Here is a 25,325-nt window from a genome sequence, read left to right on the forward strand (position 1 = left end):
ATATGCATGCTTGTAGAAGTATTATGTTATATCATGCATGTCACATTAGTCCCGGGGATTACCTGCAAGAGTGGTGCTTTTACTTTTGAAAACTTCTGTGAAAGCACGAAGGATTTGTATGGAGCTCTCATCTTTAAAAAATTATACACATTTATATCGGGAAGATGTTGTATAGAACACTTTGTGCTGCAGCTGCTGCTTATTTTTTTCGCATCCGATATGGGTTTTCGACGTTTAAGAGAAGACGGGATTATACCTGAGTGATTATAGGTGGTAAATGACTCTATTAAGAAAGCTTAATTGGAGGCTTGAAGCATCTCTCACACTACTGCTCTCCGCCTGACATTCAGTATTCTCCAAAAAGGAAAAGAAAATCTTGCCATCTTGCTTCTAATGCAAATATATAGATAAGAGAATATCTATCTATCTATCTATCTATCTTTAGATAGATAAAAAAAGGTCATAAAAGAAAAAAAAAGTGGAGACAAAGTGGAGCTTACTATCAAAAATGTAATCTTTTGGAACATCACACTAGTCACCTATACACCTATACAGATAGATAGATAGATAGATAGATAGATAGATAGATAGATAGATAGATAGATAGATAGATAGATAGATAGATAGATAGATAGATAGATAGATAGATAGATAGATAGATAGATAGATAGATAGATAGATAGATATGGTCCTTGGGTTCTTCATTTAGTTGTAGATGTAGGTGTTTTCTATGAAGCATTGATTTTTATCATCATTAAGGCTGTAACCACTGTTTGTTTTTCAGTGGGGGAAGTGATTTTTTTTTATCTTTAATTTTTTACATTTTCTGGCCAAAACTTAAAGGTACTGAATTTATCAATATAAGACAAGCTCACACTGATAACTAGTTGGTAACATGTTACAGGTTTCTCATTTTCTCTCAATCGGTTTATAAATTATTGACAAATGAATTCAGCTCTAACAGTTCTATAATATGCTGCTGTAGTCGTCCCATTGATTTTATTTATGAATATATAGGCTTTAATAACACACACAAAGCAAACTAAAGCAAACAAAAAATGACATTTCAGAGGATTTAAGAGATTATGGATCGAAAGAGCAGCGCAAAGATCATATCACAAAGCTGTTCCTGGACATTTGTTTCTCTCCTGTGATTTCCACCTGAGCCTCATTAGTGGAAAAAGCGAGGAACAGAAACCAGTTGCTCTTATAGGCAGTGAGTGTAAATGATCCAAGTACAAGACCGTTGGATATTTCATAACATATGTTCAAATAGCAGTGAAGCAGATACACTGGCTGCTGTTTAATCCATTCTTCTGTCATTTGGAACTAAAAGCTCCCCCTCTCAGACCCAAGCACCTGTCTGGACAACAATACCTGCTGAATCCCTAATCATACAACTCTTAAAATCCCTCATAATCCCTGAAATGTAGATCTCAAGTGTGTTCCAGCTCATTACATAGATTGTATGCAAGTTTTCTTTGAAATGTAGTTCCAGCATATACCTACGCAGCTTAACCTACATAAGACCATTGATCTGTGTCTCACCAACACAACTCTAGCATGTTAAGCATTGCCTAATCTGTCTCATGCTACCTAGATTTTCATATTGGAGGAATAATCCTGGAAGGGAGGAGGGTGAGGGGTGTCACCTCTGGACCTGTTTCAAAGCTTCTTATCAGAGACATACACTCCCACCATTTAACTAAAAGGGGAGCGATAGAGTTTTTAATTCAAAAATCATAGCTTTAATTAAAGCTGCATTTCAGTGTAGATGAAGTACATGTGCATCTGCTGCTGTGCTAGTAATCAATAGGTGCTCAGTTGAGTTCAGCATTTTGACCTTTTAGGCCACTAAAAACAAGAACACCTCCCCTCACTACTTCATCCAGCTAAAAAAAAAAAAAGGCCCTTCTGGATTTTTCCTATGATTGTTTTGAAACTGTAAGTAGAGTCACAGGAAACTGTTACTTAGTTTTGAAGGTTATGTGATTGTTACTTAAAAGAGCACAATTTATAATGTATTTATAAGCAGTTATTTTTCAAATAGGCCATTTATGTAAAAAAAAAATACATAAAAAAAATATAAAATACAACGAATGAATATTTTGTTTTAGGAAACAACTTGCAAAATACGTCTCATATTTTATTCTTTGAATCGTCTGTTTCACTCACTGTTCTCTGAACTGCATATTTCTCAACATTCATGCAGTGGTTTTACAGTTTATCCTTCTAAGCACATTTAATGCAACCATGAACTTCTGACTTTGATCTGTAAATAATACTTGCTTCTGGTCTTTAGCAGTGAAATGTTGGTGTTGCACCCAAAACATCCTCGATTTGTTTGTCTTGGGAATTCTTTCTCTTCCTTTAGGACTTGAGTTTTTACTAACAGGAGGAGCCATTTTGCTTTCAATTAACTTCCAGATTTGATGAAGCATTATTGCTGCCTTAGAAAGTTCGATGGCGGCTGGTGCTTTACTTAGCTCTTCTAATTCCACTGCATAACAGGAAATTCACTAAGAGTAACAATAATTCATAAAAGCCTTATCTCAGCGTCTAGTAACAGCTATTTAAAGACTGAAACAATTTACACTAGGCATCAGGCAAAAAATAAAAAAAAAACTAAAATATTATTACCCATTATTACTGTGCTGTGTGCAACAACAACTGGAGAAAAACGTTTTGGTATAAGATATTGAGAAACACAATAAAGCCCTGTCAGCAGACCATAAATGAAATATAGATCCATCTCCTTGTGTAGGAGAGTAAGAATTATTTTCTCTTATGGAACAAAGAGAAATCAAGACTTGTAGTCAAAATCATTTATTTTTCTTTTACTTTCCATCAATATTTTTTCTGTTTTACATCAAGCTTGTCACAAAGGAATACATACATTCAGTAGGACAGGTCAAGACAGGGTAAAATGAGAGCTAACGAGACCTGATTCTGTTTAATAATCAATACTAGGGGAAAACAAACAAAAAAGGCAACTCATCTTATGTGGCAAAGCCTACAGTCGGAGTTAACCTGGCGATATCACAGATCAACAGAAGAGTAGACAGGTAAACGTATGACAGACTGCAAATGTCTTAAACAAGACTAAAAGAAGAATGTCTTTTAAAGCAGATAAGCAAAAGAGGCTGCAATAAACCGTAAAAAAGCAGTGTTACGCAAAGGCTGATTTGTTAAGTGTTCTACTTCACAGACAGAAACAGAAATCAGTGGATGAAAGGCGTGCAAAGAAATGAGCATGTGGTTTGTTTTTTGTTCAGTTACCAGAGAGAAACAAAGGCTTCACAAAAGATGTTCATGTAAAAGCTGAATATTTGCCTCTTAACAGTCACTTCTGCTGCAATCGGGCAGCTTTGAACTTTGACACCCTCTTCGGGGCTTGCTGGGGTGGGGCAACATCAGGCGCCACCTCCTCCTGTTTCTTCTCCAGTATTGTTGGCAGAGCTGGTGGAGAGATGGTCAGATGAGGGACAGCTGAGGGCATTGGATCCTTTTCTATAACTGTACCTGAAAAAGCCTGAGAAAGAGAAATAAAAAAGAAACAACAGTAAGGAAACTGATGTTGCGTCACACTTTCATATATTTGTGCTCGGATATATTGCAGAATCTTTCACACCAAAATGAGATTAAGAACTATACAAAGAAACGTGTTCAGGTAACAAATACTAAACCAACTTAAAGCCGGGACACTACTTAAAAAGAAATAACACAAGTGCAGTAACTTTGAATCATGCAGACCATACATTTAATCGAAGAGTGTAAAAACAACAAACTCAATGCTGAAACTTTTCTAAATGTTACATTTACTCTGAGGTGAATACTTTGAAGCATTCAGCTCTCTTTCACCTCAAATCTGCTGGGAGGTTGCAGCAACACTGCTGTGGGACTGTCCTCTTCTGTGATGCCATCGCTGGTGTCGCTGTGCGTTGCTTCGTCGTGACTGAAGCTGCGTCCCATAATTCTGCGCTCTTCAAAGTCTGCAGCGCTGCTCTCACTTGTGTCGCTGCACACGCTGTTCTCTCGACTGCGTGACTTCAGTATGGACTTCCTAGGTATGGGTTCCCCATTTTTCACATCTACAAACAACCTGATTTAAAAAAAAAAAAAAAAAAAAGTAAGCGTCCAGTTTCACCAGTCAAAGCAGCTAAACATGAAGTATATGAAAAAAAGTACTGGGCCACCAAAATGTTACATCCACAGAAGTTGCTCAAAAGTTCCTGGGACACGTTATTTTTGCTGATGTTAATGCAAAAGCAGGTTTATAACTCCATCGTTACTGAGTCAGCGTTGCCAACTATGAATATGCTCTCAATGCTAGCATTCAGTTATTGAGATAACAGTGACTGAGTTGGTGTAGCTCCTCAGTGCTTCTACTTTGCAGTAATGCCACTAGCAGCTGATCAGGAAGAGAGGGAAGAAATTTCCCCAAACCTATTACAGCACTCAACAGTGAGTGCTTTAGAGTGACCCATTTCTTCACTGGTTTGTATTGCTTGATTTTATACACGTGTGGTAATGGGACTGAAAATACAATGTGGCCAATTTTTTTTCCATACTTCAAACCAGAATCTGTTTATGGCCACATTTCAGTTTTAGACATGCAAAATTCATTTGTTCATTAAGTCTAACTGCAATATTTTTACCTGTAAAGGTCTGCCGGTGTTGTGATTTTGTGAAGTTCGTGATGAGCATGTCCATTGCTGTGGCCATTTTTCTTTTTCCTCTTCGAGTGTTCCTTCTGCTCTTTCCTTTCGCTAAACTTCAGTGTGGTGTTTTTGCCTGTATTTATTCTCACCTGATGCAAAAGGCAGACACATGGAAAGATGAAGAGAAAACTCACAGAAGACTCACAGATGTTCTAACTTATTCATTGCTCTAACCTTCTTGGGTTCGACTGTGTGAGAAAAGTAGATAGTAGGCAAACAGTTGGCTTCCTCTTCCTCCTCAAAGTCTTCTTCCTCTTTCCTGTCCTGTCTGAGTGGTGCTGTGCTGGAAGGCAGCGCGCTCCAACCTGGCTTCAAACTCAGCCCATTTACTGGAGTCGCAGCATCTGCATCTTTCTCCTCTTCTGAGGAAGAGGATGATGTGTCCTCACCATTCATGTCTCCATTATCAGATAATCTGAAGGGGAAAAAACCAAAACATCTAACTTTGAAAAAGAACAAAGAAAGAGCAGGATTATTGATCCTCATACAAAAACAGAAAAGTATCTTCACATACTTGTCCTGCTCATCTTGTAGCTCCTCCAGCTTCTCGAGTTCATCCAATCTAGCCCATAGCTCCTCCTCAGTCATAATGCATTTCCTGCTTCCACTATCTCTGCTTTCTTCCTCATTCTCCTCATCCTCTTCTTTAAAATCAAAAAACACATCCTGCTTGGGCTTAGAGTTTGGCTTGTGAGCCATTCTTTGCTTTCCTGTTAAAGCATACAGAAAAAGAAACCTTTAAACTATTCACGCCTACATATGAATTTAATTCTGGTGTAGAATTAAGCAATAGGTGAAAAGCTACACTGCTTTCTCTGCGGCCATGATGCACAAGTGAAATGAGGTCAGAAGAAAGGCTGACAAAGATACCTTTGGTGACAACAGAGTCATTGTTTCCAACCTCCTCTCTGATGTCAACATAGTCGCCTTTACTCTAAAAGAACAAGAACACTACAGTTAATGTTTTTGCCCCCATTTATGACTTGCACAATAACTTATGTGTGAGACAACTTGTTGGTAATGCAACATACAGCAGAGATGGTTTCCAAATTCTTCGCAAACCCAACTCTGGCTTCAAAGTTTTTTATCGTCTTGGACAGGCCATCTAGTTCATTCTTCACATCTGTAGACAGCAGATGCATTTTCATTAAACTGTGCACTTAGGAGGGCAAACTGACAGAGCCACATGTGCCGAAAAAAGACACAGAGACAGCAGGCAGATTTCAATGAAACGCTTCAAAAAGAAAAAAAGGAAAAAGACAACCAGCTTGTAAAGAGTTAAAATCCTAAACAAGTTGTGAAGAGAAAAAAAATGAAAAATGATGACACAAACAGTTGATAATATCTTCTGCCCTGAATACTACTCCGGATCATTAAATCTTCACAACAATTAAGCCCTTTCACTAATAGCAGCAGAGGGCCCTTGTTTCCATGGCAATCGGGAGCCCCTCCAGTCAGTGCATCAACTGGAAGTGAGGAAAGGTCAAACACAGAAGGCCTGACAACTCAGCCGCTGTCTGACACATTTCAGCTAGCTATGTTTGTATTACAGCACTTAGCTCTGTAATAGCAGGGTGGGCAGGGTCAGGAGATGGGGGAGGACGAGAGCGGGGGGGGTTGGGGGTGGCGCTGCAGATGGGGCTGTGGCAGCACATTTCTGCTTCACTAAACATTCTAATAATGTTCACATCAGAGATCGTTACTTGGGCCCATTTGACTTGATATGAGATTTTCAGAGCTAGAAATGAGCAGCGGGGTTAACACACACAGGGAAGCAAAGCTGCACACAACTGATGTGAGATCGAACAAAGCCGCTGCAGTAACAGGGCCCGATTTGACCACAGAAAAGAGGAACAGGTAGGAGCTGTTATCCCACGGTTCACAGCCTAAGCAGCGACAGCGGTGACCTGAATGAACGCAAAAGCTGCGCAGTCCATGAGCCCTGCAAACACTGCACATTGAAATAAAGGCGCGTCGAATGTGTCGGCAACCCGCTATGACAAACGTCCAACAGCTGTAGCATCTTTGCATACGTATGACTGCTGTGGTGAATCGTTACACGGTTTAAAGTTTTTCCTTCAAGGATCTGTTCAGACGAGCTATGTTGATATGATGCACTTGCGCCCTCTGCTGGATGAAAAGCAGCACTAACAGATTATGTTAATGTCACGCGGTAAGTATTCAGTGAGAAGTGAAAAAACATAGTTTAAGGAAAATACTCACATTTCATCCTGTGATCAACAATTTTTTGAGCTTGCTTGGCAGAGCACTTGGTGAACCAGTTATCACCCAGCAACACTGTGACCTCGTTGGTGTGTACCAGCTTTCCGGGCATAAAGGCCAAAGGGCCAAATGGTACCTGCACGTGTGGAAAAACAGAGCGCAAGAAAAAAGAAAAGAAAAGGGAAACAGGTCAAATCAAACAGGTAGAGCAAACGCAAATAAAGGAGTAAAACGTATATAGGAGTGAACTTTTGTGTATTTTAGAATTCTCTCCTTTCCTCTGTATTTTAAACAAGGTCATCACTCACCATGATGTCATATGACAGTTGATCTGGCAGAGTTTTGAGGCGGTCATTCAGGGCTTCATAGTCACCCGACACCTTCTTCCTGCAAACAAAAGGTTTCTCCAATGAAACCACAGCTCTCTGAAGCCATCCTGTCTAATTTGGTGTGTTTGTCATATTTGGGATAAGTCAAAATTTAAACAATGGGAAGCAAACAATGGAGTAAAGGGGGAGCGCCTGTTTTCCACTTGGGGAGGGCAAATGTGGCATAGCAGCTAAAGTAGTCTCAAGATGTCACTGTTTTTTTCATTTACTTATTCTTATTACTTATTTTTTGCTGGGCATTGTAAAACCTTAGGAATTATAGGAAGAGAAACTGACCAAGGAAGGAAGGAAGGAAGGAAGGAAGGAAGGAAGAAAGGAAGAAAGAAAGAAGAAAAAGGACCAGCTAATTAAAATTTCTTATCATATTTATACAACAAAGACAGCAGAAACAAAAAATCCCCTCAGCAAAAATCACTTGACCACTTTGTAAATGGACCACAGCTACCAAAGCTTTATGACAGCATCCTCAACATAAACTACTGAATCAGGCTCAGCTTCCAATGCCTTTTACAGCAAGTGTTATATTCCCATTTGAAAGCACAGTGCTGCCAACAGCCCCCTCATACTGGGTAATAAATCCCTCCAGTCATCTGTTGGAAGAGTATTTTCTCCTTTACACTCTCCTCTTGCAATCAAACGTTTGAAACCAAACTTTTTAATGAGCACTTTAAAATCCAATTAGTAAACAGCTACAGCAATGGAGGCAACAGTACTTTTTTGTAGCTTTTGTAATGCATTTTCAGTAGGATTTAGGAATTTTACATTTATGAACTTTGTATGCAGTTACATCCATAAGTTGTTGGTTTCCAAGCAGTTGGATTAACTGAGAAGCAGACTGACTGTCAGGTGAAGCCTGTTCCCTTATGTCATGACAAGTAATACAGATAAAAGATCTTTAGTTGATTATAAGCTTTTAATTTGGATTTAGCAGCTGTTTACTGGAGGAGATGTTGATGAATGAAGGCCATTGTTATGGTTAAAAAACAAACAAACAATGATCAAGAAGCTGGCCTCAAAGCCTATTGTTCAAAGGTACTGTTTATAAGGGTGGGGAAACCTGCAGTCAGCTGAGACTAAAGAAGTCACTTGAATGAATGATTTAAAACAGAATCTACTTCTTGGGAAACAAACAAAATGAACCTATGTAATCTGGCCTGCAGAAAGGTCAGATTACACGTTAGAGAAAACATGTGAAAGCCCCTGCAAGTTCTTGGAAAAAAAAAAAAACTGAACCGATGAAACCACGATTAACTTTTACCACAATGATAGAAAGCAAAAGGTATGGAGGAGGAGAGAAACAGCCCATGAGCTGAAGAACACGACATCGTCTCTCAAACGTGGTGAAGACAATGTTATAGCACGGGCACATATGGCTGCCAGTGAAACTGGGCCAGGAGTGTTTACTGATGATGTCACTACTGACAGAAGTACATACTGTGAAGTGTACAGAGCTATACTCTCTGTTCAGACTCAACCAAATGCTGATCCGAAGGTGCTTCACACTGCAAACAGATAATGATCCAAAGCAAACTGCAAAAGCAACCCAAGAGTTTATCAAAGTAAAGAGATGGGATATTCTTCAGTGACCAAGTCGGTCACCTGATCTCATCCCAGCAGATCCTGCTTTTCACAAACTGAACACAAAACTGAGGGCGGAGAGAACCCCAAAAAACAAACAAGCAGCAGCAAATGAAGGTGGCTGCATGAAAACCGAGCAGCACTTTATGATGTCCTTCGACAGACATTGACTGGAAAGGATTTTTTAATTCAAGTATTTAGAAAGATCCTTATATTTACAAGTATGTTTGTTTGTGCAAATAGTTTTAAGCCTCTGAAAATGGGGGAGTGTGTATAAAAATGGTTGCAAATCTTAAGCAATTAAATAAAAACAACTGACCGCTTGACTTAAAAACCACCATGGTAGTGTACAGATTGTAGCTATGATTAAAAAAGCCAACCATCTCAACCTTACACCTCTAGCTTTGTCTCCTAAGCTGTCCTGCCAACATCCTAATCTCTATCCCTATTGGTCACTCCCAACAGAAATCTGAGCATCTTCAACTCTGTCACCTCCAGCTCTACCCCCTGTCTTTTTATCAGTAGCAACACCTCTAAACCATACATCATAGCAGGTCTCACTACCATCTTGTAAGCCTTCCCTTTCCCTCGTTCTTCTATCCATTTGTCAAATCACCCCTGGCACTCATCTCTATCCACTCCACCATGTCTGTACTCTATTCTTCACCTCTCTCGTACACTGTCTATTATTTTAGATCACTCACACACACACTTCACTCACTGTGTTGGAAGGATAGAAAGAGTATTTTCAGCAGTGGTGAATTTAAAAATAAATAAAGACATTGAGAGGGGAGCTTTAGATTCACAGTGCAATACAGTGGCCTCAGCATATTTTACGATATTTTTATGCTTCTTCTTTTGAATTTACTTACTTTTTTTGTTTTTAATTTGGGAATAGCCAAATATTCTGCCAAATCAGACCCTTGTGTAAAAGAAACGTGAGAGAAACTACACTGAATAGTGTGTAACTGGACTGGATTAATGTATCAATAATAACAAAAAGGGGATTTATCTCACGTCAGGTCCGTGAATGCTAATAGGAGCATGAGGAAGATATTTATCACACTCTATGCACGCCCATATAGTCTTAAAAGCTCTAGTCAGTGGAAATGAAATCACCTGTGTGAGTCTGTCGAGACTTACAGGACAATGTTTACACATCTGTTATAAAGAAAATGTTTTATTGCCCTTTTACTGATAAGTACTGTCTTTCATTTTACACATAATGCAAAATAAATGTAATAACACAAAACCTACATGCACTTTTCTTATTTTAATCAATAATACTTAAAACACTGATGCTAACACCCCCTACTTAGAATCAATGGAAATGCACTTACTGTAGCAAATCTACCCTGCAGTGAAGCCCCTACACAGTCATGGTCCACTCACACAGGTGTTTTTATCTGTCTGTTAAGAGCTCTACTATCTCTTAATGTCTCTCTGTGCATACACCACATGTCAATTCTCTTAAATGCAGCAATACTTTCAGCATCTTTTTTTTGTTAGCAGCTCTGCTAATCTATGTCTGCTTAAAATGCCTGTAGTATAACAAGGCACAAAAACAGACTACTGCCACTGAAACAAAGTAGTAACTTCCTCAAATACGACAAATTGCAATGTGAAATGTACTATATACACTTAAATACTGGGACACACCTTTAAATTTTTGAATTCAAGTACTTACAATCCATCACCTAAACATGCATTTACAAACATTTGTGAAAGAACTGGTCTTTCCAAAGACTTCACTGAATTCAAGCGTGGTACTGTCAGTAAATGTCTTTCCTACTAGAGTAAAAGCATTCGGGATCCAAAGTGGCAGACCATGTAAAGTTTCAGAGAGAGGACACTGAGTAATGAAGCGCATAGTAGACAAAAGTCGTCATCACTCTGCCGACTCAGCAGCTACAGACCTCCTCTGGCATTAAGATCAGCACAAAAGCTGTGCGTTCGGAGCTTCATGGCACAGGTTTCTATGGCTGAGCAGCTCCTGTAGTGTAATGTGTAAGTGGCCCAGTATTTTTGTCCATATACAGCATCTCTGCATGTTTCCCTTTTGTAAACTACTTGCATGTGCACATTCAATAAAATAAGCCAGTTTTCTTTTAATCAGCTGTGCCGTTGCACAGGTCTGCACGATTAATCGTTAGAAAATCGCGATCTCGATTCATACTTATGTGTGATCTCATTTCCAAATGACAACGATAAAAAAAAAAAAGAAAAAAAAAAAAGACGACGACGATTGTACCGCATTTTGATCCGGGACGTACTCTGCATGAAAACAAGCGCTCACTCTTCCTGCTCAACAAATGACAAGGGCGGAGCCTTATACCACGTGATACAGAAGCTGTGCCGTGTGATGCTAAAATTAGCACGTCAGGGATGACGAGAAAGTGACAGGAGAAAATCCGTCCCGGTCAACCACCCAAACACCAATAACGGGAACCTTACACAGCGCTTCCCTATACCCGTCGACCTCCCGCAGGCACAAAGAAATTAGCGGCTATTACTTATCACCTGGCTCCCATCAACACTGTGCAAAACGAGGGATTTAGGAAAATGATCAACACCCTAGACCATAGGTGTCAAACTCTGGCCCGCGGGCCAAATTTGGCCCGCAGCCTACTTACATTTGGCCCGCGAAGCCATACCAAATTACTATCAGAGCTGGCCTACTGGTATTATACAGCTAATATATATATTGTTTAGTATTAAGCTTTGCTTGTTCCATATTCAGTTTTTCAGCAAAACGTGTTTGAGTCCATAAGAAAAGATTCATTCTTATATCTGGAGGAATAAATATATTTCAATAAATATTAACGTTAGCCCGCGACTTTGTTCCAGTTTTGAATTTTGGCCCACTGTGTATTTGAGTTTGACACCCCTGCCCTAGACAAACGCTACACAGTGCTGTGTTATTTTTCTATTGTTGCACTACCTGCTCTATACACGCAGTGTCGAGCAACGGTGGAGACGGAATTTCAAGCAGTACAACATTTTGCGGCAACAACAAAACGTGAGACATTTGTTGTTTTTATGTTTATTTATTGTTTTTATGTTCAGTCTCAACTGTTACGAAGTTGATGTGCAGTTAATAAGTGCAATAAATATTTATACTGGAAAAGAAAATCGTGATCTCAATTCTAAGCCAAAAAAATCGTGATTCTCATTTTATGCAAAATCGTGTAGCCCTACTGTTGCAACACAATTTGTGCTAAACAAATAAATCTAAACTTGTTGATTTCACATCAGAGTGAAGTCTGTCCTTGTAGACCCACAGGTCATAGCAAGCAAGGATTGATGAGTATTAAGTAAGAGAAATGAGATGGAGCCACCCTCCCTGACATGTTACTTCTCTGATAATACTTCAATCATTCTTTTTATTAACCCAATTCTGTTAAGGTGTTTCCATGTCACTAACCTGCTGTTTTGCATCACAGGCACTGTTTATTGTTAAATACTCCAGGGCTGTTGACAACACTAACAGTAACACCTACAATAAAAAGTCAAAAATCTGTGCTGTGAAATGGGGCCTGCTGGAACCTGAGCAAAGGTCAAACACTTCATTAGGAAATAAAAGAATATCACTGTGTGGGTGTGCACAAACTTGATAAGCAACTGACGTTTTCTGTCAATTTAGAAAGTATTGATGACCCTAAAAGAATCTATTTTTGGTTATAACAGCATGTTTGTGCAAAATAGGGCAAAAAAAAAAATGGGGAGGTCTAAACCTGATATAGTAAACTTCAAAACTACACTGAAGGAATATTAGAACATGAAGAACCTGCACAGTGTACTCAGTTAATGCAAGCATATTTTAAAAACAACCAACTTTGTGCTCAAGTTCATTGGTGCTTTCATGCTTACCAGTGTTGAATCCGACTTTCACAGTCTTTCACCACCTGTTTCAGGACAAATAATTTTAGTAAGAATCAAGCTGATAAATCTACGCAACTTACACAGTCTCCAGGTGGAAAATTTAAAAAACATTTAAATCATCTGTGATAAAACATTCATTTCACCGAGGCTTTTACTTTACCCCGGCTGCAGACACAACTGCCCAGAGGCACGAATTTATATGTAATAATAGTTTGACAATCATCACACACAGGGAAGTAGGTCAGCAACTCCGAGGAAGTAGGACGAGACAAACACAAAATTAATAATTTAAAAATGAAGCAAAAAAAATGAAATAAAAACACAGTGGTTTTGTATCTAGGTGAAATTTACTTCCCAAAGTAAAGAAGCAAACAGCACTGGTATAAAATTCTTTTTTTTTTTAATGCCAAGAAACGAACCTAGCTGAGCACGCCCTCCTACAACATTTAAACTTGAACATGTGAGCGCAGAAGGAGGAAGCTTCTCGAAAACTGAAAGTCAAAACAACAAACGCTCTTTGTGTAACCTGTGAAACAATAATGGCACAGATGTGTGTATCTGCAGTAAAAGGTACTTCAGCAAGTCCCAGCAAGTGGCTCCAAGACCTTCCCCGGTGCACCATGTGCCCAGTGGCTGACGGTGGCTTGGCTAACGTTGCATACTAGCCAGCAAAATGTTTCGCGACAACTGGTGATATTACCTTTTCGTGCTCCTCTCGGAGCCTGATAACTCCGCCGAGGTGTTCTATATCCACTTGACCCTTTTCAGCCATTGCCAACCCACTTGCACAAAATAAATTTCTGGTGTTTCGTGACCCCAAAACAAAGCTCAAGGGCTGTTGTGAGTTCTAAAGAAGTGTTTATGAATGCAGCAGCAGCTATTCCTGAGACCCGTTCTGCTCGTATTCATCAATGGGTCAGTGATAGTTATCCACACTTTCGGAAGTGATATCATCTCACACTCTCATTTCAGAATTTCTGCATGATTTCCAAAAATATCCACAGTCTGAATATCCGAAGATTAGCCAATACTCCTTGTCACTCTCGCTGCGCCATGCACCTCCGTCCAACTCCAAGAACTCAACCGCTATTCCAGGGTGGTCCCGGTCTGAGCTTTCAAAATAAAAGACTTCGGTCGTATACTTGGTTTAGCATTAACAACAACAACAACAGCAACAAATACAAAACGTAAAATTAAAGAAAAAAAAACTAAAAACAATTATACTTTTGGTGGACCTAAGTGAATAGGAATAAATCTGGTAAAATTACAGTCACAACAAAGTGCACACCTTGTGGTGGCTTCTTTCTACTCTCAAGCCCATCCTCTAGTTTCACATCAGCAAGTTTTTCGTAAGGCTAAAAAATCAGTCCGTGTTGGATTCACACAAGCAATTCAGCTTGCGTATGGAAGGCTAAGATATGGAGGTCGACTGGGCCACTGCAACACCTTGAGTTCGGTAGTCTTAATAATTGCGAGGCGCACACATCCTGTGACTACAAATGATTACATTTGAAAAGTGTGTACTTTATTTTTACCATGACTCCACGAGTACTTCAAAAGTTTTAGCATTTAATGCATCTCTTTCCTTTCTCATTTAATGCTTTTATTTTAAATGTCAAACATTGCATTTTCCGTTTTGGTTTCAAATGAAGCGAGCTTGATGCAGTTCTTCCTCCCAGTGTACTCTGGGTAAATATGAACGTCTGCACAGATGTAAACAACCTAAAGCGAGGTGATGTTGTTCCACCTGCATATAAAAACAGTGACAAGCACAACAGATTTGCACATTCAGGCACTATTTAACTGGCAGCAGGTGCAAACCTCCCCATGTTCACCTTCCCGATGCTGCACGAAAATTTACATATAATATTTAAACACACATCACATAAAAGCCTATAAAAGTATTAGAAGTAACGACCGAATCAAACACGGCAGTTGAATGAGTTTGATTTAATATGATAACAACAATATGATTTATCCCCAAGCTCCCAACCTTCCTGTGTGGCAGGAATTAAATAGTCTGTTTTTGTTGCTTTTAATTGCTGTTGGAAATATGAGAAACACCAGTTATAAACAATGTGTACACAAGCTATAAAAAAAAAGAACGGCTAATAATTCAGAGTTTACCCTTTAAAGCACAGTGAACACAGATTATTTGGCCTGAAAATCAAAGACTATTTTCAACTGTCCAATGATATTTTAACGTATTTAAGTTAAGAATACGTTATAATGGCTTGATGCCATATATGCTATATTTATAAACTCACACGCTGTTAAAATGTACAATTTGTAAGAAAAATATAACAATACTAATTTAGGCTAGTCTAAAAATATTATACATTGCTGAAACTTGTATTGGAATTTAGGCTCAACACTCTATTTTAATTCGGCTAAATGTGGTTTACACGTTTGTAGTTTTTGGACTTGAATGCAACTTCCCAGGGCATTCCCATCAGGCATTGCGGCAAGAGTCATACGGCAAGCTTCATATATCATGAGGCGCATGCGGAGCCCGGCCGAGCTCAGCAAATAATGAGAATGACATAGTAAAAACAGGACCAGTAAATGTCGATAAGGATTTGAATAGACAGCAAGGTATGTGCCAAGCGTTTACTGTGGATGGTGAAGCAGCTATGGCTTTAATTTGAATTGACAGAGTTTTGCAGAAATGACAGAGCTGCGCAGTCTGTTATGAAGCTTTTGATTGCTTGATCGCCTTAACAATACGAAAGCATGCGGGAAGAATATTCATAATGTTAATTGTTTGTTTTTTTCAAAAACTGTTTTTAGTAAAGGTCGCCAAATTCAGCATCAGTTGAAGTGAGATAAGGGCTCACGGTGATTAAATTGCGGCTGTGTGGATAGATAATACTATCAGTTTAACTTGCATTAAGCCAGAAGTCTCATAACACAAGAACACTCACCAAAATGTATTAATTATCAACAGCCCAAATAGTCCGTTTGAGTTGTTAATGACTTTATTATTCCTAAACTTCAATGTGTAATTATGGTTTATTTAACCATTTATTGTGACGAGAGTCTGAATTTAACTGTAATTAAAATCACTCTGTATATAATTATACAAATCAGCGCGTACAATAACTGACAGTAAATTTTTTTTGATTTTAGTAAAAGTGTCAGACTCTTATTAACAGTGAAATAAAACTGATGGGTTCACGAGTCAATCTGAGGGCGCATGCTCGGTAAAAGTATGACCGTTTACGTCAGCATACCTATCTGGAGTGTACACAAAGGCAAAGCATTTTAAAAACAAAGACCTTTGTTACCTAGCTTTTCGAGATACCGGTCATTGATTTTTTTTTAACCTATTTATATCACTTCTACTCATTGTCTCATATTTACCTTTAACTTTGTTCTGTTTTATTTTTAAGCTTAATGTTATTTTTTCATTGAGAACTGATTTAATTACGTCTGAAGTTTCTTATTTTAGCTTTTTAAAATGTTAAATGTTTTATTGTTAAAGTTTAGCAAGTAATGTGTGGAATTTAAGATGAGCTAAGCTGTGTTGGTATTTTGTTCATTTATTTAATTTTGAAGTTATTTTTCAATTATAACCTGCTGAAATGTTGGCAATGCTGCTGCTGTACCCAATCTTGTGAAACTGAAAGTATTTAATAAATTATGAGGGAACAATTCTAAATAAAAACACAATTTCAAATCCTTTCAACTTTTATGGGCCTGTGTTGCTGAAATGTTGAACAAAAATGTCTAAATTGTGCAATTGTTTTATGAATCGCAAATCTAATCCACAGGATGTCTCCACGAATCGATGATGTTATGAAGCTGTGTTGTGAGTTGTCCACCAATCAGCAAGTTAAGACCACAGTAAAAGGTTCTGGGAAAGGAGCAGCAGCAGCTGGGGCGCTGGCCTTTGCTGGAGGATTGGTTGGAGGTCCTCTTGGCATAGCTGTAGGTGAGTGGAACAATGCAACAGTTCCTCTATCTTTAGGAACCATTTCTAATCATATAGATTCATCATAAATGCTGATGTATTGGAATTAAGCTGTTTATTTTGGAGTGATCAGCATTATTGGTTTATCTCAAAAGTTTGAAATTTTGATCTTCTGTAGGAGGGGCTGCTGGAGGCCTTCTGGGCTGCTGGCTGACCAGTGGTCAATTCAAACCACTTCCACAGATCATAATGGAGCTCAGCCCTCAGGAAAAGCAGAAGCTTTATGAGGATCTCATGGAAATCCTGGGAGACATTGAGTGGACTGATTTGGCTCAGCTGATTGCTCTAGTCATGGGCAATGCAACTCTGAAGCAGCAGCTTACGGCTGCTCTTCTTGGATACATCACCAAGGAGCTCCAGGCAGAAGTGCACTATGTTGATTAGTCACTTTCAATATTGTGACACAGAAGCCTAAATGCAGAGGAGGATGTTCTCTGATGAGTGTGAACTACTTTTTGACACTTAAAAGACTCCTAATTAAATTCTGTATGATATAAATGTTACATATGTTGATGAAAACAGCTGTATGGCTGGGTAATTTATTTTGATAAGTGCAATTATTACTTATTTATTGTACCATTTATTCTGTCTTTAACTGCACCGATCATCAAGTCTGGCTTTAAGTCATAGTGAATTTTAGGTTTGATGGAGTTGTGATGTTGTCCAGTCTACTATCTTATTTACATAAAAAGGATTGTGAACTAAGCCAAAATTCTGCTGTGTAATATAAAGATTTGATATAATTACATCAATTACCAGCCTTTTTACATTTTAGCAGATTTGCCAGCAACTGTATACAGCATATTGTACACTTTGAATAAAAAATAAAACCAGTGTGGACTTGGCATTTGGCATAGCAGTCTTTATTCCTTGGCATTGAATCCATCTGGGCATTAACATTGTAGATCTGTCTTTTATTAAACTTAGTACTAACACACTTAAGCTAGCGTGCTGGGGTTGGCATAGGATTCTAGTCATCTGAAGGTCTGTGATTTTATCCTGACTCATCCAGTCTGTATGTTGAGGGATCTTTGGGCAAGATACTGAACCCTAAGCTTCTCTTAGTGCATCCAGAGCATTTGTGAGAGTGTGTGCATGCTTATTATTCACGTGAAAGTGCCCAAAGGCATAAGACACATAGACTATAGAATGTGTGAATATGTGCATATAGCATGTGGAGTAGTGGTTCAAAAAAGATGTCCATTTAACGTCCATTTTATTGTGATTCTGCTCTGTTTTATAGACATATCTTCTCCATTAACCCTTTATCAGCGTGAATGAAGAATCGCCTTTAAGAAAGTCTCTCCAGACATCGTTAATAAGAGATTTGGCTGTCAGATAATTAAATGTATGTACAGGTTAAAATTCACACTAATGAATCAAGTTATTTTTTAAGCATATGTATTTTTAAATATAGTTTTATGCACCTGTTGTGGGTGTTTTGGTTCTGTATTTTACATGGTTTCATTCCTGCTTTAGTCATTTCTGATAAAAACTTTCTTCTGGTCTATTTGTCTTTGCTTTTCTACTGTTGTGTCACTGGCCCAATAATAAAGTGGTGAAAAATTGTTTGTGTAAGTAGATTAAGTTCTTTTTAAGATTCAGTATTAATGTGTAATTGATTTATGATATCAACATAATGAACTGAAAAAATAACCCAGTTAAAATTGAAAATAATTTTTCATGATTTCAATAATAGAGTTGGATATAATATTCTTTATTAGTAAATACACAACCCCAATTCTCTCAGGGAGCCATCAGAAAATACATATTACAGAGAGGAACCGAGGCAAAGCTCCTGTATTTATCCCACCACCACCGTTTCATCATCTGGGAATTCATAGTAGGGAACCTCTAGGTTAAGGGGAGCGGGTCCCTTCCGGATTCTTCCTGAAGCATCATAGTGAGAGCCATGGCAGGGACAGTAGTAGCCTCCGTACTCTCCGGCATTAGCAATGGGCACACAACCCAGATGGGTGCACACACCAAGAACGATGACCCACTTGGGGTTGGTCACTCTATCCTTGTCATGCTCGGGATCACGCAGCTCTGCAAGATTCACTGCCTGCTCTGTGGCGATTTCCTTCTCTGTACGGTGACGGACAAACAAGGGTTTTCCTCTCCACTTGAAGGTCATGTTTTTGCCTTCTGGGATATCGCTCAGCTTGACCTCTATCTTGGATAAGGCCAGGACATCAGCAGATGCGCTCATGGAGGAGATGAACTGGGTGACGACTGTCTTGGCTGCATAAACTCCCACCACAGTGGTAGCGCCAGTGAACAAGTAAGAGAATGCCCTTCTTGCCTCACTGCTCTCTTGGGAGGACTTGTTGGGGTCCATAACCTCAGGCCGACGGTAGTCTGAAAAGTCTGGAATCTTGATGTCTGTGTGTGCAAGGCGGACTCCTCCAGGAGCTGAAGCGACAAATACGTTTCAAAGACACAGGCAGGAGATAAATAAACAGATAGTAAACTATACAACATCTCACAAAATAATCATTTTCTGTCAAAAACTCAACTCAGAAAAGTGTTGTTTAATTTGAGGCTTAATTCATATTTGACTGTAATGACAATAACTTCTGGTGCATTCAAATGACCCTAAAAACTGAATGACTTTGGTTTGGCAAAAATAAATCTTTAAATTTCTACTTTTTGAGCTCATGCTGTAAATTCCACACGTCCTAATTTTGCAGCCATTTGGTACTTTGAGACTAACCTACCTACTGTAATTCTTTATATGGTTGTTCTTAAAGATCCCTAAAAGTGAAACCATCCCTTAGTTTTGCCTTCAAAGACTCAGCATGCTGGTGGACTGGCAATGTTGCACTGAGCACTTCTTCATCACTTCAGTCTTACAGTCTGTGTTTTATGCCGTCTCCTTGTGTTCTCCTTTTTTGTAGTGGGTAGTTGTTGCTCACTGAGCCTGGTTCTTCCATTTTCTTAATGTTACATTGAGTTGTTGTTTTTTTTTTTGCCTAAATGCTTTACATACTGATTGTTGTCTCATGTCTCATTGTTGGGGTTTTCCCTTTAATATTGTAGGGTCTGCTCCTTTCAATATGAATGCATGCAATACATATAAAATGGAAGTGAAATGAAAAAGGAATTTCAAATTAGGTCAACTGATACACAGGTATAAAAAAAAAGTGGTGACACTAAAAATGTAAGCCTCATGTTCATAATGCACATAATATTCTAAACAATTGTAAATTCTTGAAGCTATGATAACATTCTAGTGAAAATCTGACATGGTGAAAGGCCAAACAGGAAAAAAAAAATCAATTACTGTGACTCTCAGACTGTTTAACTCCTCTCTGGAGGGGAGAGGGAGGGGAAACAGGAGGACAAAGGAGGGGGGAACAACTAAGCTGCAGTGCCTCTGCACCTCACTGTACAATACCTTGTGCAATACTTTTTGTAAATAGTCAACAGTGCAATAGACTCAATACTCTCTGTATTTATATATGTGTGTGTGTGTATATATATATATAACAGTTCTGTAACTGTAACTTCGGTCGTTGCTGTGCTTTCTTTGGAAGTCGAATTTCCCAGAGGACCCACCCGAGGGATTAATAAAGTTCTATCTTATCTTATCTTATCTACAGCTGCTTGAAACATTTATTTAGAATTATATGATAATCGGATAATTATACAACATCAGGTTGTTCGGTCTTTCTAGAATAAATAATAGAAATCTAGGCTGACATCTTCATATTTTGACAAAACAACGAAAATAAACACATTTTGCTACAAAACCGAGGCACCATTGTTCATATTTATCAAATTGGAAACTGTGCAAATATGAGGCTTAAAAAAATGTCTTTTATGTAACCACCTCCATGCAAATGGAATTCTTTAAATATATATTATATTTCTTTAGATCCTTCTATTGTCATCTTTCCTTATTCCACTACGCTGTTATTCGGGTCCTATTTGTCAGTCAGGTCAAAGATTGCCCATTACCCTTCCAACGTCCTGCTAGCCATCGCAAGTTGTTTACGATTAGTTTTCAAGAAGCCTCCGAAAATAGGTTTCACATTTTACAGCATTAAGATGTTATAGAATAATTAAGACGCTGGTACAGCGTTTTTTTTTTATCCTTTTATCCTCATGCGGCTCATTAGCAACCCCGGCTAACATTAATAACGCTCGTCACTGGGCCTTACCAGCAACAACGGCCACTTCTTTGGCTCCCGGAGACATCAAAGTTTTTAGTGCATGCTTTGTTGTCTGGAGAAACGGGGGAAAAGCCCCGGGACGAGCAGTTATGGACATCATTTTCGCCCAAGATAAGATTTCTCAACCCCACAGTTGGGGACACGACCTTGCGTGTACAATCTCCGGTACGTAACTTGTGTGTATCACTCTAATCTTCTGTACCGGAAACTGTCTCCGAACTCTTTTTAAAGTTCCGCATTAACCTAACTGTCTTTCTTTTTCTCCTCTACAAAAAAAATCGTTATTAAATATTGTCTGACTTCTTCAACTTAATGTCGGTTTTAACACGTTACGATAATTTGACCCTAAAGCCTACAAACTAAACACAAATGTTTTAGTACAGGCATTTTTCTCCGTCAGCTAAATCCAAGGGTCCTTGTGATGTAAACAAGGGTCCTTGCAACAGAAACGGAGCTACATACACCATGGTAACCTGACAAAAAAAGGGGAGAACAATGAAAATACCAAAAAGAAAGCTGTTCCTTCTCCTTATTTTTGCATATGTAGCGTTTTCACTCTATGCTGCGTATAATGTTTTCTTCAGCACCAAAGTACTATCCCGCGTTCACAGGGTGGTGAAGAAAGAGACGGGAGCACAATCGGGTAATTTCACGGAGCAGGAGGGCCGCCTAAAAACAGGAGCCGATAATTAAAAATTATATTTATTTAATTTCGCGTGGAAAGAAAATTGAATAGATAACGGTGTGTTGGGTTTGTAGGTGGTGTAAGGGATGGCGGTGCTCCATACGTTGCTGATGAGTGGAATCCGTGGGAGGATGAACAGGTGGAGTACAACTCTGCTTTGAACAAAAAGAGAGAGGCCTTCAAACAGTACCTGGGTAAAATTGACAAGAACAAACCCAAAAGATACAAGGTCCAGATATGGGGGAAAGCTGCAATAGGTAGGTCATGATCTAATGTGTCACAGCCTGAAAGGAGGTTTTGATGTCATCTAAAAATGGAAAGAATTTGCTCTGTGGCAAGATATTATGGTTTTACATATATTTTATCTCATACCTGGAGGCCTACAGAATAACCGTCATTCGTCTATCTATTTTCTTTACAGGGCTTTACCTTTGGGAACATGTTTTAGAGGGCCCCCTCAACCCCACTGACAAGGTAGCACAATGGAGAGAGGGGGAGCTGCAGTCAGGGAAGATTGATTTCAGGTAACAGATCAGAGATAGAAAGTTTAAAAGCACAAACATATAGTTTGCACTTGAGCCTTAATTACATATTTACTGAAAAAAATGTGACCCCATCCTAGTAAATCACTCTGTCTCTAGTTTCTACACAGGTCCTGCAGTGGTGCAGGGTCATGTGCCTCTGGACATGAATAGTCTGGTTTTGGTTCTCAATGGCCGCGAAAAGCAAAAAGTCACTTACTCCACACGGTGGCTGGAGCACGTCCAAACTCTGGTTCAGTCCAATACAGTGTCTCACGTTGCTGTGGTTCTGCTGGGCAATGAGCACTGCAACAACAACTGGATCAGCCCACATCTGAAGAGAAATGGTGGCTTTGTGGACCTCCTGTTTGTAGTGTATGATAGCCCCTGGGTCAATGACAAGGATGTCTTTCAGTGGCCTCTTGGTGTTGCTACGTATGTCCTCGCTTATTGTCTAATTTGTGTGTATGTGTCATGTTTCCTCTTTGAATTAGTAACGCTGTCTAATATAATGCCACGATTTTGTCTCTGTACAGATACAGACAGTTTCCAATGATCAGGCCTAATGCCCAGTTAATTACCTCCAACCGGCCATACCTCTGCAATTTCTTAGGAACTGTTTACAAAAATTCTTCCAGAGAAACACTCATGCATATTCTGACACAGTCTGGCCTGGAAAAGGATTGCATCACCACTGGGAGGGAAAAGTAAGTCACTATTTATTACCTGTTTCATTGCCTTATCTGAAAGAATAAAATCTTTTCGTTTTTTTATTGGCTGGATTATTTTTACTTTGGCTGACTGTGCTATAACACAGCTATAACAAGAGGACAAAAAGTTGAGATATTTAGAATAGTATAAAGAACATCTTGCCACTAAGGCCGTCCTAGTGTATCTTTGTGAAACTATTAATGTCTACAGTAAGCTTCATGGTCAAGCGGTTTCAAATTATTAGTCTTGCATAGTGAAATCCAAAACTTATTTAAGTTTTAGGGAACCAAACGACTTTGGTTAAAATTAGACATCACAGAGGCCTAAGCTTTTAATCCACATGTGGGCAAAATATAGGGCAAATCAACTGAATCTGACCAAAATCTCCTTAAAGAAAAAGAAAAATGAATAAGAAAGAGGATTATGCTAAGGAATGTCAAGGAGAATAACTGCAATAAGTCTTCACTGCCATTTAAGTCCATTTCAGTGCAGTGCGGTTCATCAGTAATCTACGCAGTAGCGAAGATCAAACAACTGGCAAGATAAATGCTAATTTAAGGGCTGATAAAGAATTTAATTGTTAATTTTTAATGTTAGCAATATTTATGTTATGATTGGTTTATTCAGTGTGTACCCCTACAGATAATTCATCTAAGCCATTCGTCTAAGAAAATCCCATTGCTGGTTTAAATCTTTTAATATCAAGAAAAACTGATGTGCTAAATCATTGAACGCTGCCACATCAACACAAACACTTGTTCCCTGGTTTTACTGTGAACAGCTAAGGCTTTCAGATACATTTTTAAATAAAGAAAGTAAATAATAAAATTAAGCCTTTAAGATAATCAAGCCCTAATTATATAGGCATAGATAATTATGACACGTGCTCAGTTTTCCACTTATATTTAGGTTATGGCAATTTTGTACCAAGAAACACTTCATTTAAGTTTACTTTTCTGACTTGTTTAATAATAAATGGAGCTGAGGTGAGACAGCTTTGAGTTCTAAATGTAAATTACATGGAACAATATTATAGTATATTTCTGTGTTTATAGGGGTAGCTTAAACTGTTGACTGAAATATCTCCCCTTCTTACCTGCCACAGGTGGCTCCCTCAGGAGACAGCAGACAGTCTGAGACGCTATCAGACAGCTCTGGCCCAAAGCGAGCTCACTCTCTGCCCAGTTGGGATCAACACAGAGTCTTACCGCATCTACGAGGCCTGCTCTTATGGCTCAGTGCCCGTGGTGGAAGATGTGATGACACCTGGGAGCTGTGCAGCAGGGCCCAGCTCCCCGCTACGACTCCTAAAAGCTGCAGGGGCGCCCTTCATCTTCATCAGCGACTGGAAGGAGCTCCCAGCCATCTTGCAGAGGGAGAGAGGGATGACACAGGAGCAGAGGGTGGACAGGAGGAGGAGGCTGCTGGAGTGGTATTCCAGCTTTCGTCAGCAGATGAAGGAAAGGTTCACCGAGGTCATCGAAGAGACCTTCTTCAAAAACGGCTGACTGTGGTGCTTCTAAATATCAACGGGGTGGTTGACAGTTAAAACTGATTTTATTTATTTTATGGTTTGTGGAGAAATGTGATGTACTACTGACATAGTGAAAGTGGTGATGTTCTTTTCAATATTCTGGCGCAGGTTATTAAAAAAATAATTTATGTGTGTAGTAAAGTTGTAAAGCTGCCATTACTAGTCAGAAAGGGGCCTCGTGATATTTAAGTATATTCATCATCTAAATGTTTACAACTGTGGAATGTACAGGAATTTAGAGATAGAGGATTATGAACTGCCTTTGCATTTTAAAAAAACAACCCTTAATTTACTTTAAGTATGTTTTATGTGTTTTTAAGTAATTCTTATTGTGATTTTTAGGAAACACTAAATAATATGTGTAGAAGAGATTGCAATGTGTTTGCACCATTTTTAACACCCTGATATCCTTTTGAAATCTTTTCTCTTTGTGAGCTGCTTGCAAATGGATGTGGTTGGGATGAAATGTTTTGCTTTGTGGTAAAAAAAAAAAAATCAGCTATTTATTTCAGTTCTGTGCTGCATGTGTGTGGGGATTTCTTTTTCTTTTTTTTTTTAAAGACAGTGCAGTAAAATAAAATGGAGCATTGTCCTGAACAGAAATGTGAGGTTGTGCTTTCATTGTGCCTGCAGATGGCGCTGTGGACCAGTTAAATGTCAGTGGATGCGATGATCTCCAGTGAAATGTAATGCAGACGCTTTTTTAAGTTGATGAAAAAAATTTATATGTGGGGAAACTTACTTTTCACATAAGCTAATAAACACGAAACATGCCGTAAAACTAAGGAGAAACTTCTGGATGTCTACCAAACTAGTGTATTTGAGATGTATAGGACACAGATCGATATTAGCTAAGAATATATTGATGCGTGGTCATTACCAGGAATTATGGGGTTTCTCGCTGTATTTCAGCTAGAGCTGTGCACAGGT

General features: G+C 38.8%; 4 protein-coding genes across 7 annotated transcripts; 2 read left to right on the forward strand and 2 right to left on the reverse strand.

Moving 5' to 3' along the window:
* Window positions 1–2,808: 2,808 nt before the first annotated feature.
* Window positions 2,809–13,893, reverse strand: uri1 (URI1 prefoldin like chaperone). Of its 4 annotated transcripts, none has more exons than XM_082542552.1 (11): window positions 13,494–13,893; window positions 12,782–12,816; window positions 7,253–7,331; window positions 6,945–7,080; window positions 5,753–5,844; window positions 5,592–5,655; window positions 5,236–5,431; window positions 4,896–5,136; window positions 4,659–4,810; window positions 3,862–4,102; window positions 2,809–3,532 (listed from the first exon to the last, which is right to left on the reverse strand). In XM_082542552.1, the coding sequence occupies exons 1-11, from the start codon at window positions 13,563–13,565 to the stop codon at window positions 3,344–3,346; spliced, it is 1,497 nt and encodes a 498-aa protein (XP_082398678.1). In that variant the 5' UTR covers window positions 13,566–13,893; the 3' UTR covers window positions 2,809–3,343. The 4 variants fall into 4 exon arrangements, with proteins under 4 accessions (XP_082398678.1, XP_082398677.1, XP_082398679.1 ...); XM_082542551.1 differs by lacking the exon at window positions 13,494–13,893 and adding an exon at window positions 13,320–13,486; XM_082542553.1 differs by lacking the exon at window positions 13,494–13,893 and adding an exon at window positions 13,368–13,485.
* A 1,374-nt stretch (window positions 13,894–15,267) lies between these two features.
* Window positions 15,268–17,611, forward strand: LOC309710122 (protein C19orf12 homolog). The gene is made up of 3 exons (XM_082539358.1): window positions 15,268–15,388; window positions 16,567–16,727; window positions 16,885–17,611. The coding sequence occupies exons 2-3, from the start codon at window positions 16,568–16,570 to the stop codon at window positions 17,148–17,150; spliced, it is 426 nt and encodes a 141-aa protein (XP_082395484.1). The 5' UTR covers window positions 15,268–15,388; window position 16,567; the 3' UTR covers window positions 17,151–17,611.
* Window positions 17,612–18,462: 851 nt separating this feature from the next.
* On the reverse strand, window positions 18,463–21,140 carry LOC309710121 (cytochrome b-c1 complex subunit Rieske, mitochondrial-like). Its single transcript, XM_082539357.1, has 2 exons — window positions 20,933–21,140; window positions 18,463–19,181 (listed from the first exon to the last, which is right to left on the reverse strand). The coding sequence occupies exons 1-2, from the start codon at window positions 21,042–21,044 to the stop codon at window positions 18,571–18,573; spliced, it is 723 nt and encodes a 240-aa protein (XP_082395483.1). The 5' UTR covers window positions 21,045–21,140; the 3' UTR covers window positions 18,463–18,570.
* A 115-nt stretch (window positions 21,141–21,255) lies between these two features.
* rxylt1 (ribitol xylosyltransferase 1) lies at window positions 21,256–24,961 on the forward strand. Its single transcript, XM_082539356.1, has 6 exons — window positions 21,256–21,587; window positions 21,704–21,886; window positions 22,051–22,153; window positions 22,271–22,585; window positions 22,687–22,857; window positions 23,967–24,961. Exons 1-6 carry the CDS (start codon window positions 21,440–21,442, stop codon window positions 24,367–24,369), a joined length of 1,323 nt encoding a protein of 440 aa, XP_082395482.1. The 5' UTR covers window positions 21,256–21,439; the 3' UTR covers window positions 24,370–24,961.
* The last annotated feature ends 364 nt before the right edge of the window (window positions 24,962–25,325 follow it).

Source organism: Aulonocara stuartgranti (genome assembly GCF_965226115.1).
Source record: "Aulonocara stuartgranti genome assembly, chromosome: 7".
Classification (NCBI taxonomy): domain Eukaryota; kingdom Metazoa; phylum Chordata; class Actinopteri; order Cichliformes; family Cichlidae; genus Aulonocara; species Aulonocara stuartgranti.